We start from the raw sequence: 12390 nt of genomic DNA, 5'->3' as shown, positions 1-12390 counted from the left end.
ATAGAAATTCTGCAGTGAGAGGATTTATGCAAAGGCAAAAATCAGCACCTGAGCCTCATCAGGGTCTGAGCACAGTACCCTCAGCACTCAGAAGGCAGTCAGTAAACACAAAGGGAAGGGACGAAACGAGGGAGGCTTAATTGTTTCCATTCCTTACCCTTCACTTTCTCAAAAAATTCTAATCAAATGGATCGCTCACTGCTGTTTTCTCCTAGCTTTACAAGTCCCTAACAACGTTTTGTTTCAGCACTTGGACAGGTAATGGGAAAACATAATTAAAGCAAATGGTAAGATCATGGAGCAAAGCCTTGGCCTCAATTTGGTCTGCTAACTGTATTACATTTCTATTGTGCAAATGAGCTATTGCTAAAAACCTTGAAAGCCTTACTAAAACATTTCTGGTAGTAAAATGTGATCAACATGCATCTGACGACGGCAGATACTTAAAACAAACTAAACAAAGAACCCATTCATCTGTACATTCCTTATATCAGTAAACATATATGATGTATCAGGAGAATGAGGTACGTGTCTGAGGCGTGGATCTGTAAAGATACCCATGATCTAGAGTTAAGTAAGAAAAAAAATAATACCAAGTCTTAGAATAGTGTGACCTTGATCCAATTAATGCCAAAATAGCTGTATAGTTTGGAAGTTTGTTTTTTGTTTTGTTTTGTTTTAAAGATCCAAAAGGATACTGTAACCTACTGCCAGCAGTGTTAACCTCAGGCCGGGGAGCAGACAGGGAAAGTAATGTGAGGGCGGCTTCTACCTGTTCTTTTCCATATACCTATACTGTTCGAATTTTTTACACCATGCCTTATTTTCAAATCTGATCATATGTGAAAGTAACTGAGAAAATATCATGATTTTTGAATTAGTCTTAAAGTACGTAAATTTTCAGAGCAAAAGAAAAAAGCCATTAAAATTACTTACCTTGCTAGAATGCGATTTTTCTCCATTAGAGTCCATGCAATTTTATTTGATTTTATTAGCAATCTCTTTCAGAAGACCCTTGAGATCATTAAGCTTGAAAGGGGAAAAAAATAAAACTGGTCTTAAGATCAATTTTCCAACTTTAAATTTTAAATTATGACTCTATGGCTTTTCTGTGAAATAGATGTACTATATATAAAATAGGAAGTATGGTTCGCGCCTGGAGTACGGCAGACTCCAGGCGATATTTCAGACTCTGTCCATTACTAACTTTCTGAAATCATATCACAAGCAAATAATCATTAACACCAATTAGGATTAGCTTTACTCAAATAAAAATCACCAGTGATTCCTACATAGAAAGGATAGATTACAACAGAGAAGTAATATATAGAAATAAAAATGTTATATGTAACTAATAAAGTTATAAGGTACCAATAAAGTTTTGCTTTGATAAAAGTGTAATATAATGAAAATAATATGATACAATACTAATCAAGTTTTTGCCAATGAAGTTTCTCCCCCACACACACAAAAACAGTATAAGTAGCGAAACAATTTAAGTAAAAAGCATGATAAAATTATTTTCAATACATGCATATTTCACAGGTTTTTACACAAGATGCATGCAGATCACTTTAAATTACAAGCTATATTTTTACACTTAATAAGAGCTGTAGACATAGCGCAGTCTCTGTACAGTTGGTCTCCAACTTGCTATATCACTCACTCAAGGAAAACTTTCTGTTTAACTGAGGCTTATTTCCAGTATTGACCTCTTCATTTAACTCTTTCTTTAAAAAGGACAAAAAGAAACCATAAGGGCTAATGGCTGCCTAAAATAAAGAAGGCACAGTAAGATTCCCACTTACAGACTTAAGGTCAATGTGAATAACTTTGTTTTCTCGTGTAAGAATGAGACGGAGAAATTTTTTTTCACTGGAGGGGCTTTGCAGAGATTTCTGTATTGGTTGACAGTAAAAGGACCTTAGTGTGATGTTTAGTAGGATTTAAGACACCGAGAGCTTGCTCCAGAAACAAGTGGCCAACCCTAAAATTCTCCTTGGATAGAAAGGAGAGACTTTTTGTTGTTCAGAAGAGAAGGGGTAGAGGAAGGGGGAGGGGATAAAAAGGGGAGAGAGGGCAGGGGAGCAGGAGAGAAGCAGGGAGAGAGGCAGTGAAATCCTGTGGGTGGTGGCCCATGTCTCAGTGTTCTGTGGTTTGAGGTTTCCCTGGGATCTGCCCAAATTCAACTAAAACCTGCAAAAGGTATGGTGTAGGTGGACTTCTTGCAGGAACCAACAAAGGGGTGGAGCTCCACAGACAGGGAGATGCGGAGGGGGCCGGACCCACAGGCACTCCTCTGAGGACCCCACAGAGCCCTGGCTCACACGTGTGTGTGGACAGCCCCCAACTGGGACTCCAGTCATCTGTGACCCCCTCGGCACCACGCCCACAACCGTCATGCTCAGGTCCACTGTCCCCACCAGAGGGTCGCCCTGCCGCATCCAGACACGCACTGGCTGGGAAGCCTCCCTGGCCCCTGGGAGCCAGTTCAGCTGCCCCAGTTCCTGGATCTCTGGCTGACCTCCGACCCAGGCCCCGCTCTGCCCCATCCCCTTGCTGCCATCCTGCCTATGTCCTGCGTGCCCCAGAGCAGGGGCAGCGGCAAGTCTTGCAGAAGCTTGAACCCAGCCCCAAGTGTACTTTCCATCAGCTCCTTCCAAAGCCACCTTAAGTGAACCCACAAGTAAAACAACTCAACACAACAAAAAAAGACTGTTTTCTCTACACACACACTTAGACAAGTCCCTGGCACCTCTATTCCCCAAACCAAACTGTTAAGCCCCTCTTATGTGGCCACTCTGACCGCTCAGAGGGATCTTTGAAAGGAGTGTTCCCAGGTGTGTCCCCAGAGGCTTGCCCTGCACAGGAATAAAATCCAACCCTAAAGAGGCCAGCAAGTTCCTGCCGAGGACGACCCAGCCTCCCCCTTCCTTCCTACTCGGTGTTCCCCTGGTCCACGCCATCTCTCTCCAGCTGCCCAGAACATTCCATGCATCTCTGGACTTAGGGCCTTCCCAGCTGCCGACCTTGCTCCCCGGTAATGCAGACATGGGCAGTCTGGACCATATGCCGGATATGGCTAAGAAAAGGGTTACCGCTATTGAATCCTACATAATTCAGCTGGAAAATGCTCCTACACCCAAACCACTTAACAAGGGGTCCATTCATGAAATTTGGGGCCCACGTCTGCTTTGACAGCACTTAGCCCAATGCCTGGCATATGGCAGGTGCTCAATAAGTGTTACGAGCTGTGTAGCTTAGGTACCGATGCAGCAGACAATATATTTAAATATAAATATATGATGTAGAGAAAGTGAATAATCCTATAAGGCTTTATATATATTCTATATTACATATTATAGTCATCTAATATACACACTCAGTGTTAGAATACTATCCCCTATGCTTCCTTTCATGCGTTCTAGCATTTTTTAAATTTTTAAAAATATCCAGCATTTTTCCTTCCCCTCTTCACTGATTATAATCATGATATACATCCTGGCATGATTGTTTATGTCCAGATACTCAACTCTAAGAACACAGGAGTCTTCCCAGCCCCTCAATTAAAAATCAGTACCAATCAGGAGAGCAGCCGTAACAAGATATACTCCTGCGTGATGGCGTGTCTCCAAAGATGGCTGCCACGTTTCTCCCTGTCCACGTGTCACTCCCACATCTAGAGGTGGAACGTGAACAAGGAGAGTCTACTGCTCCCCCACCTGGATCCCAGCCAGCCTGGGGCTGCTTTAATCAATAGATGCTGGTGGACGAGCTGTCATGCCAGGTCCAGGTCTCGCCTTTAGAAGCACTGGTGGCTTCTGCTTCTTCACGCTTGGAAGCCAGTCCCTATGGAAAAAGGGGAACTGCCCCGAGACCCCCAAGCCTCATGGATCAGAGATCACGTGGAAGAGAGAGGCCATGAGGAGGACCACTGAGGTGCCAGATCCTGGCCTCACCGCCAGCTGAATCCAGCCCCGTAAACCCAGCTGAGACCACCTGAAGCAGAAGAACTGCCCGTCTGAGCCCTTCCCAAACCCCTGACCCAGAAAAGCAAGAGTGAAATAAAATGGTTGTTTGAAGCCACTAAAATGTGGGGTTGTAGGGGCTTCCCTGGTGGCGCAGTGGTTGAGAGTGCGCCTGCCGATGCAGGGGACACGGGTTCGTGCCCCGGTCCGCGAAGATCCCACATGCCGCGGAGCGGCTGGGCCCGTGAGCCATGGCCGCTGAGCCTGCGCGTCCGGAGCCTGTGCTCCGCAACGGGAGAGGCCGCAACAGTGAGAGGCCCGCGTACCGCAAAGAAAATAATAATAATAAAATAAATTTTAAAATGTGGGGTTGTTTGTTGCACAGCACTAGGGAACTAAAGCAAACTGTGATGGAAACATTCGACTGTCAGCACAGAATGTACCGTCACCCTGAGTGGTTGAGTCCTATATATGGAGCAAGCAGCTCCAGGGGAGGGAAGGGGAGGAAGGAAGAGAAGAGGGAAGGCAGGGGCGGGGTGGGGGGTAAGTAGGAAGGTACCAGGCTGCAGTCCACCGTCCTGCACGAGGCCAGAGTTCAGGAAGGGAGGCCCATGGCAACACGGCCTCAGATCTTTTAAATGCTGCTGGTAACTAACACGTAAATACATACACGAGAAATTATGAACCGAATAAATGATCATCTTAGAGCTCTGAGAAGAGCACCTTTTGTTCATTTATTCAATGTTCCTTGAGGCCCTAATATAGGCAGGGAATCGGGTGCTGGAGACCCTGCCACCCCTGATGGGGTATCGTCAAGCCGTGGAACCGCACAGCCCTGGGGAGGGTATGTGACTCTGTCACCCAGGACTCCATCCCCAAAATGCCATGGATATCACCTCCTCCTCAGAGCCTAACAGGGAGCCGACATTTATGAATCGATTGTCATTTCTGCTGAACCAAATCATAATTTCCAGCTACCCAGCTCAGGGTGGAGGTGGGCATACTCTCTCTACGTCTAATTCACGTGCGTATTCTTGCAGTCGTAATTCAAATGAAGTGGATGACAAATTAGAGTGGCAGCAAAGACTGGCATAGGGTCTCTAGGCCCCCAACCTGCTTTTCTGAGCCTTTCTGGTACTCCCTGCAAGCATCTTACACCTGACAGAAAAAGAAGGGGTCCTGGGGTAGACAGAGACAGTCGTGGAAATGGGACTGCAGGACTATTCCCGTGCGGGCTGGGAGCATCGGAGAAGCAATTCCATTCCAGCACCCCGACTTCGTGCAGTGAATAAAGAAAGCTGAGTATAGAACAGGGTCACATCCATTTTTTTTAAACAATTAACTTCATCTATTTTTGTCACTGGCCTCTAGCTGAAAGCTCAAAGATAATGGAGATTTAAAAAAATAATTCCCAAACTATAAACAGAACTATACCTTTGTATCCAGCTGTCTAAAACGATGCCTCATTCTTCAAGGAAGTTAAAAAAAAGAGAGAGCGAGAACAGAGAGAGAGAGAGAGAAACAAAACAGGTTATTAGGCTCCATTTCGCAGTCTTTTAAAGAATAAAATACAGCTCATTTTCATCTTCAACTAAATCAACGTCACCTGCTTTTACCACTTTTACTTTCTTCCTAATACCCAAGCAAAGCAGAATTCCACTCTCACCCCAGATGGAAGGACAGCAAATAGATGCTACTTTTGTTGATGGGGTGGTGGAAGATGACCTGTAAGGTCCGTCTCTTCCTTCCAAAACTAAGATCTCCGCGTCTAGGGATGGAGGAGAATGGAGGGCATCTGCTTTGTTACTCAAAGAGAAAAAGCATGCCTCACATCCCCTGCTCCCAATAGCTGTGTTGAACCTAACAAAGGGATTAGTTGTTCTTATGTTTACGCTTCCTTTGTTAGACTGAATTCTGAGGTGTGTTTGGAGCTCTCTGTAAGAGTGACTTCTGACCATTAACCCTGTTATCCCACTTTAAATACGAAGGGCACGCTCTGGGATGCCCTGCATCCCACATTCCTCATGGACCATCTAGGGAGACAGTGACTTAGCTAGTTCTATGGGATGTTTACAACAACTCCATGCGACTCATAAAGGGCGCTCAGAACTTCTCAGGGACAACTGTCTGTAAGAGATCAACCAAAGGATTTGGCCATCTTCTAATCGCTTGCTTCTTCCTCACAGGGATACATGTGCAGACCCTGCAAGGTAACTTCTGTTCCCCGCAATCCTTGGGTCTTCCTAGAATCCACCTCTGCAGCAGTGGCATAGGGACCCACGCTCTTGTCACCTGGTCCCACAGCCCTGCCCTTCAATCAGGACAATCAGATGGCAGGTGGGTGGTTTTTGCCCTTCCTGAAAGGCTGACACACCCTTTTGCGTGTGTCACCTTCAGTCGCCTGAACCATATCCTTTTGGTGCCATTCCTCTCTGCCGCAAATTCTCTTTACAGAGTTTGCTCAAAGAAGCTGCCTGTGTTCTGCCAGCTTCTGTACACAAGGGGAGGCTCGCAAAGCAGGAATAGATGACTGACATACTCCTCTGATGTGTCGTTGGCTTTTGTGTTGATCTTGACAAGGTAATTTTCTTTCATGACACCCTCCCATGCCAGAGTCATGTTGTCTTCATTCTTGAAACCTTGAATAATGAGACAAAGAAAAACATTCAAATTGTTTCATCTGCCCCCTTTCCCTCCTACATCGATGCCTGCTGGGCATTTTGCCACGCTCTGGAACCAAGAGAGTTAGATTTGTCCTGCACAGGCTGATATGACTGATGCTACTTACTAGTGAGAGCAGCAGACCCATGGAATGTCAACGAAGGTCCTGGTAACAGTGAAGAATGGGAGCTTGCATGAAATAGGAACGCAATCGTCATTGCAACTAGAGATCCATCCACAGCCGGCCTGTGTGCCTTGTGACTCAACAAAATCATTTCCCTAGTGAATTTGGTTCTCACATTTCTTATGTGTTCCTGTTCCTTTTTGATGACATCAAAATACTACTCTGGGGGCTTCCCTGGTGGCGCAGTGGTTGGGAGTCCGCCTGCCGACGCAGGGCACACGGGTTCGCGCCCCGGTCCGGGAAGATCCCACATGCCACGGAGCGGCTGGGCCCGTGAGCCATGGCCGCTGAGCCTGCGCGTCCGGAGCCTGTGGTCCGCAACGGGAGAGGCCACAGCAGTGAGAGGCCCGCGTACCGCAAAAAAAAAAAAAAAAAATACTACTCTGATCATTCAGGCGGAGAATTACTGATGGATTGTCTATTCTCAACCTAACATGGGGGTAGAAAGTTTGGAGGAAAAGTTGGAGGAAAATCATCCCTGGACCTCATCCCTACCCTCTTGAAATAGGCAGTCTGGGTGTAGACCTCAAGGATAATTAGCCTGGGGAATGTTCCAGAAAGATTTTTAGTTCAATTTTTTTTTTTTTTTTTTTTTTTTTACAGTGTCTTAACCTTTCAGATGGCAAGCAAACAAAGGAACAAATCAACCTGTCACCTGTGTTTCAGGTACTAGTGCAATGGACAGCACTCCTCCACATGAATCCACGGGGAAAGAAAAGCACATATGTTCATGCAAGCGTCCACTTGGAATAAATGTATCTCATGTTTACTTTTCAATGTGTTCATCTACATGTTAGAGTTGAACTGTTTTAAGATCTTCCTAGATATAAAAAGAATTCATTGGGAGTCAAAGACATACGAAAGTGTCAGGATTGAAGCAACTCCTATATAGCAAATAAAGATTTCTTTTTAAATGGTGGTTATTCACTTTAGAAAATAATTCCTAACGGAATTTCTTTCAAGTGGATTCTTCCTAGCAAAGTCATCTCCAATGTCTTTTCCTCAAACTAAATGTACGTAGAAGCCCGACAGGAGTACTTAATAATCAATGGAAAGGATAGGTGCTCCTGAACTCAGGTGGCTAAAGAGGAAGAATGACCAACGGCCAAATGTCCAGCCTCTCTCCCCGTCAAGGAAATGCTGATTGAAACGATGACGTAGCATTGTCACAACCAAACTGGAAAATTAGCAGAGGCTAAAATAATGACTGTACTCTCTGTTGGAGAAGATGTAAACAAACAGCTTTCCCACATAACGGGAAAATCTGTAAATTGTTACAGCCTCAGGGAACGAGGGATGGGAAGGGGGGCAGACATATCAAAAGTACATACACTGTATCTAGAAATTTCTCTTCTAGAAAGAACTCAAAGGAAAATATCACTGATATGCTCAAAAATGAATACATAAAACTGTTTCTCATAGTGTTATATAGTAACAAAAGAGGAGAAACAATCTACGTGTTTAACCAGGGGTTGGTTAAATTGAGTATGGTATACCCATAGGCTGGAATATTCCACAGTTAAAAATTGCTATAAAGATGTATATTTATGGCTATGGGAGGCGTTCTCTAGATTATTAGTCAAATGAACAAATTAGGTTTTGAATGTGTATTCACAGAGCAATCAAATTAACATACACCCACACAAGAATAATAGAATGAATACCAATACGTTATCAATATTTATCTCTGGATGGTGGGTTACATCTGCTCTTTGCTCTTCCTTAACTGTGCTTTTCTGTGTTTTTCGAACATTTTATAAGTGAGCTTGGATTACTTCTTCAATCATGAAAAACAGCAAATTTTATAAAAATGCAATGACTGGGTAGCATATTTTTTACCATTACTTGAAGATGTCACCAAGAAAGTACCAAAAATGGAAGTTTGGATTCTACCTTTTCTGAAAGTTATTTGAAAAAATCTTGCATTTTCCTCTAAAGAAGAGCAATTTTAAGCTTAAACCCCAGGATTGTCCTATCACTGGAGGCAAATGCAAAGTAAAGGCAGGAAATGAATCACCATGAGGTGATTCGACAACCACAGGCTGTTGTGGTTCCGGAATTAGGCATCCCTAAGGAGAAACAAATGAGCAGGCGGTGACCAGGTCCCCCCAGAAGTCTAAGGGATCCTGTCCTGTGGTCTCCCATTCTCCCTATTTCTTTGTTCCTTCCTGAGACTAAGAACTGTTAGAAGAGAACATCCATGGCTCACTGTCTGTTTCTCCGATTGTTGTGAGAGCATCACTTTCCCAGGGGCCTATCAGGGACACGGGTGCAGATTAAAACAGCTCATTTCTGACCCGTTTGCTTTCTCTAGCTCTTGTCCACTTGCTGGCCAGGTTGGGGGATCTGTTTTCATTTTTATGTTCCTTCTTGTACTTAATCGTTAAATAAGTTTGGGGGGAATGTAATGCATTTCGTTCTGCCTTCTCAACCCATCCTGAATCTGGAGGACTGATTCGTCCTTACCTATAACACCGAGTTTCCTGGTTCCATGGATCCTGGGCTGAACACAATGTAAATTTGGAGAGTGGACCTGCATCCCATACGGCCCCTCTACCTACCCGCCCCCAACTGGAATCCCACTAGTGATAGGGAATTCACTACCTCACAGGGTATCACGTCATTTCCAGATAGCACTAATTGTTAGACATTGCTTTGCCTTTATATTGCATCAAATCTTCCTCCCCACAACTTTCATCCATCGTTTGTTTTTGTTCTCTGGAACGATTCAGGAAGAAGTATGAAACTTTTTGCCGGAGCCTCTAGTCAGCAATACATTTCCTAAATCTACTTTGCATTTGCCTCCAAATCTGTGGCATGGATTGGTCCCCTGAGCTCTCCCTCAGGTTCTGTAGACACTCATCCATGACATGGCTTCAAAACAGACTCAGACATAGTTCTGAGACACTTCATTACGCACCTCTGATCTTTGGGTGTGGTCTTTGAGTACAAATTCCAGGTCTCAACTTTCAGTTCCCATCCCAGATATAAAGACTTTTCATTCTTTTCGTTAGAAATGACTCACTTTGTCCTCCATGGCAAAATGATGAGGGGAAAGACAGCAACTTATCCAAATTGTCAAAACACCTTTCTTCATTAGGAAAGGCATTTACATATGTGTGATAGCTAATGGCATTCCCCAGAGTGCCATTTAACGTCTTGAAATAATGCTGTTCAAAGAGTCGACGATGAGGATTCTTTAAACTGTGACACGAGATGGGGGTCGTTGGTACATTTACATTCTGAAAGCCAGACTTTAGGAGATCATGGCTCCAGGGACAACACAGAAGTAAGTTATGACTAATATTTAAGGTCATATTCCTGAGTATCTTTCCTCCATTTTTCTGTGTAGTTAAGGAATCCCACAAAAAATGATGGTTCTTGACAAGTTCAATTTTTCTTAATTACCGCCAATTATCATGTCTAGGTTAGTAAAGTTCGTATTTTTTACTTTCTGAATCATCATAATATTGGGGATACACTAAAGGGACAGGAATGATGGGCCCAATACAGAACGTGAATCCCATGATGGTAGTCATTGACCATTTTATCAGGTGCAATAAAGAAAAGACCAGAGGGCAACACATAAACGCACAGCCAGCAGCCCCAGGGAGACACAGCACAGTAAACAGCAGGAACAAGACACAGACAAAGCAGACAAGCTCTAACGCATCCGGACAAAATTCAGTAAACTGGAGAGACAAGACCAGCCTAATGGCGTTCCTTTCATTGCTTGTACTGGATTCTCCCTTAGATTCTCCCTTCCCCAAATTGCCCCCAACACCCAGTTTTTTGCTATTTAACGGAGACTTCTCTTTTTACCGATAGTGATCCATTCAGGGGACACATCTCAAGATCCTGCCCCACTCTCCGAACCCTAAACTGACTGCTCTTCCCCAAGTCAGGAGAACGAACGTCAGGATCTGAGAAGCATCGTTTTACACAGTGAGCTGAGGGTGTCTGCTGCTTGGCCCTGGGAGTTTCTTTGTTCACTTCCATCTTGAGGGAAATAAGTTCAATCCGCAAGAGGGTGTGTCACGATTTATGTGACCATTTCTTGCACTATCGTGTCTTCTGTCTGCATTTTCTCCTTCCCCTGGGACTCAGGATGTACACCGTGACACAGCAGGCAGAGGACGGGAGGCAGGAGACTGTGTGGGGCTAGAATCTGGCTGTGGGACACGGACCAGGGTCTTTCATTAGTCTCCCTGCAACCCTTGGCTCCCTGGACCCCTCCCACCTGTCCTCTGACCTCTGTAACTTCTCTCTCTGACCTCTCCTCACTCTCTGGGCCCCTCCCAGCATCTACACCTTTGCCTGGCTAATTCCAACTCATCCTCTCGGTCTCAGTTTCAATATCCCCTTCCTCCAGGAAGTCTCCCCTGACTCACTCTAGTCTGGGGTGTAAATGTCCACGATGTGGCTATCACGGCACCCTGCACATTCTCTAAACTCATGTTTCCTGCACTTCTCTATTAAGGCTTTCTCGTTTTCTTTCTTCTCCTGAGATTATGAGCCCTGTCTGAGGGCAAGGTTAGCTGCTAGCACCATTCCCACAGTGCCTGGCCGCCGCATGGTGGGCGCCTGATGCATATTTGTTGAATTAATGATCCCCAGGCCGCTTGCACAGAACTGAGAGGAAATGTGTGTAAAGAAGTGAACGCCTCCCGTAATACTTTTACAGTTATTTCTCGTTCGTGTGCACAGGTAGGGAAGGCCCCTCTTCATGCTGTGCCTGTCTTTCCCATGCACCGTATCCATCCATCCCCGCACTCCCTCCGTTTTTAAACCCAGATCTGCAGAACATGTGGGGTGGGTTTTACAAAAATCTTCCAAAGACAACGGTGGCAGGAAATGAGGTTGGTAGGCTCTGGCTTTTGGAATTTATAAGAACTCAGTGATTTTCCTTTTTTATCACTCTATTTAGACATTTCATGAGAATGTTTTCATTGGATCTTGGCGGTTGTCTAGAATCTAAGTGATAAGACTAACTGGATAGTTCATAAACACTGAGGCACCCACTTCTATCCCAATGGCTGAAGGTCATTTTCTGGAACCAAGCTGGTACTTTTCTATGCCACCCGCATCTCTCACAGATCCCGCTCAGAAAGGAAGTGCTCAGGAAAGGTTGTTTCAAGGAAGGAAAACATAGCAGATATTCCAATTGCTCATGAAACTATATCATTTTAGAAAGTGGCAAAGAAAAAGCAGCAAAGGACTGAGAACGATCAAGAAGCTGTTTCTTAAAGGTCCACGCTCAGCTGTCTACGCTTTTGAGGCTCAGGAAAAGCACAGCAAATAGGGCCGTATACGTACATAGGGTCAGCCTAGGTATCGAGCATTTCCCTACGGTGAATGCAGTTATAGCCATTATAGCTGAGAAATTTTTATTCTAAACTGTTCGAGGTATCAAAGATAATTCTGGACTGAGACATGTTTTCATTTCTAGTGTGTCAGATCTAGGTTTAACATGTCAGGTGAGTTAATAAGAGAGAAGCCCGCATGCACACCGCCCCCAGTGGCAAGGACTCAGCTCAGCTGTGATGCCTGGGTGGGGAGGGCGGTGAGAACCTTGCT

General features: G+C 44.7%; 1 protein-coding gene across 1 annotated transcript in view; it reads right to left on the bottom strand.

Moving 5' to 3' along the window:
- Nucleotides 1-978: 978 nt before the first annotated feature.
- The window catches only part of TRPM8 (transient receptor potential cation channel subfamily M member 8), an 83258-nt gene continuing 71846 nt past the window's right edge, over nt 979-12390 (bottom strand). The window contains exons 22-24 of the mRNA XM_024752768.1: nt 6508-6607; nt 5403-5436; nt 979-1029 (exon numbers count right to left, since the gene is read on the bottom strand). Coding sequence (XP_024608536.1) covers nt 979-1029; nt 5403-5436; nt 6508-6607 — 185 coding nt within the window. The remainder of the gene's footprint in view (nt 1030-5402; nt 5437-6507; nt 6608-12390) is intronic.

The sequence above is a fragment of the Neophocaena asiaeorientalis genome, unplaced genomic scaffold (genome assembly GCF_003031525.2).
Source record: "Neophocaena asiaeorientalis asiaeorientalis breed wild unplaced genomic scaffold, Neophocaena_asiaeorientalis_V1.1 scaffold294, whole genome shotgun sequence".
Taxonomy (NCBI): domain Eukaryota; kingdom Metazoa; phylum Chordata; class Mammalia; order Artiodactyla; family Phocoenidae; genus Neophocaena; species Neophocaena asiaeorientalis.
Note: the sequence above shows the minus strand (reverse complement) of the source record. Positions and strands in the feature narration are given on the sequence as shown.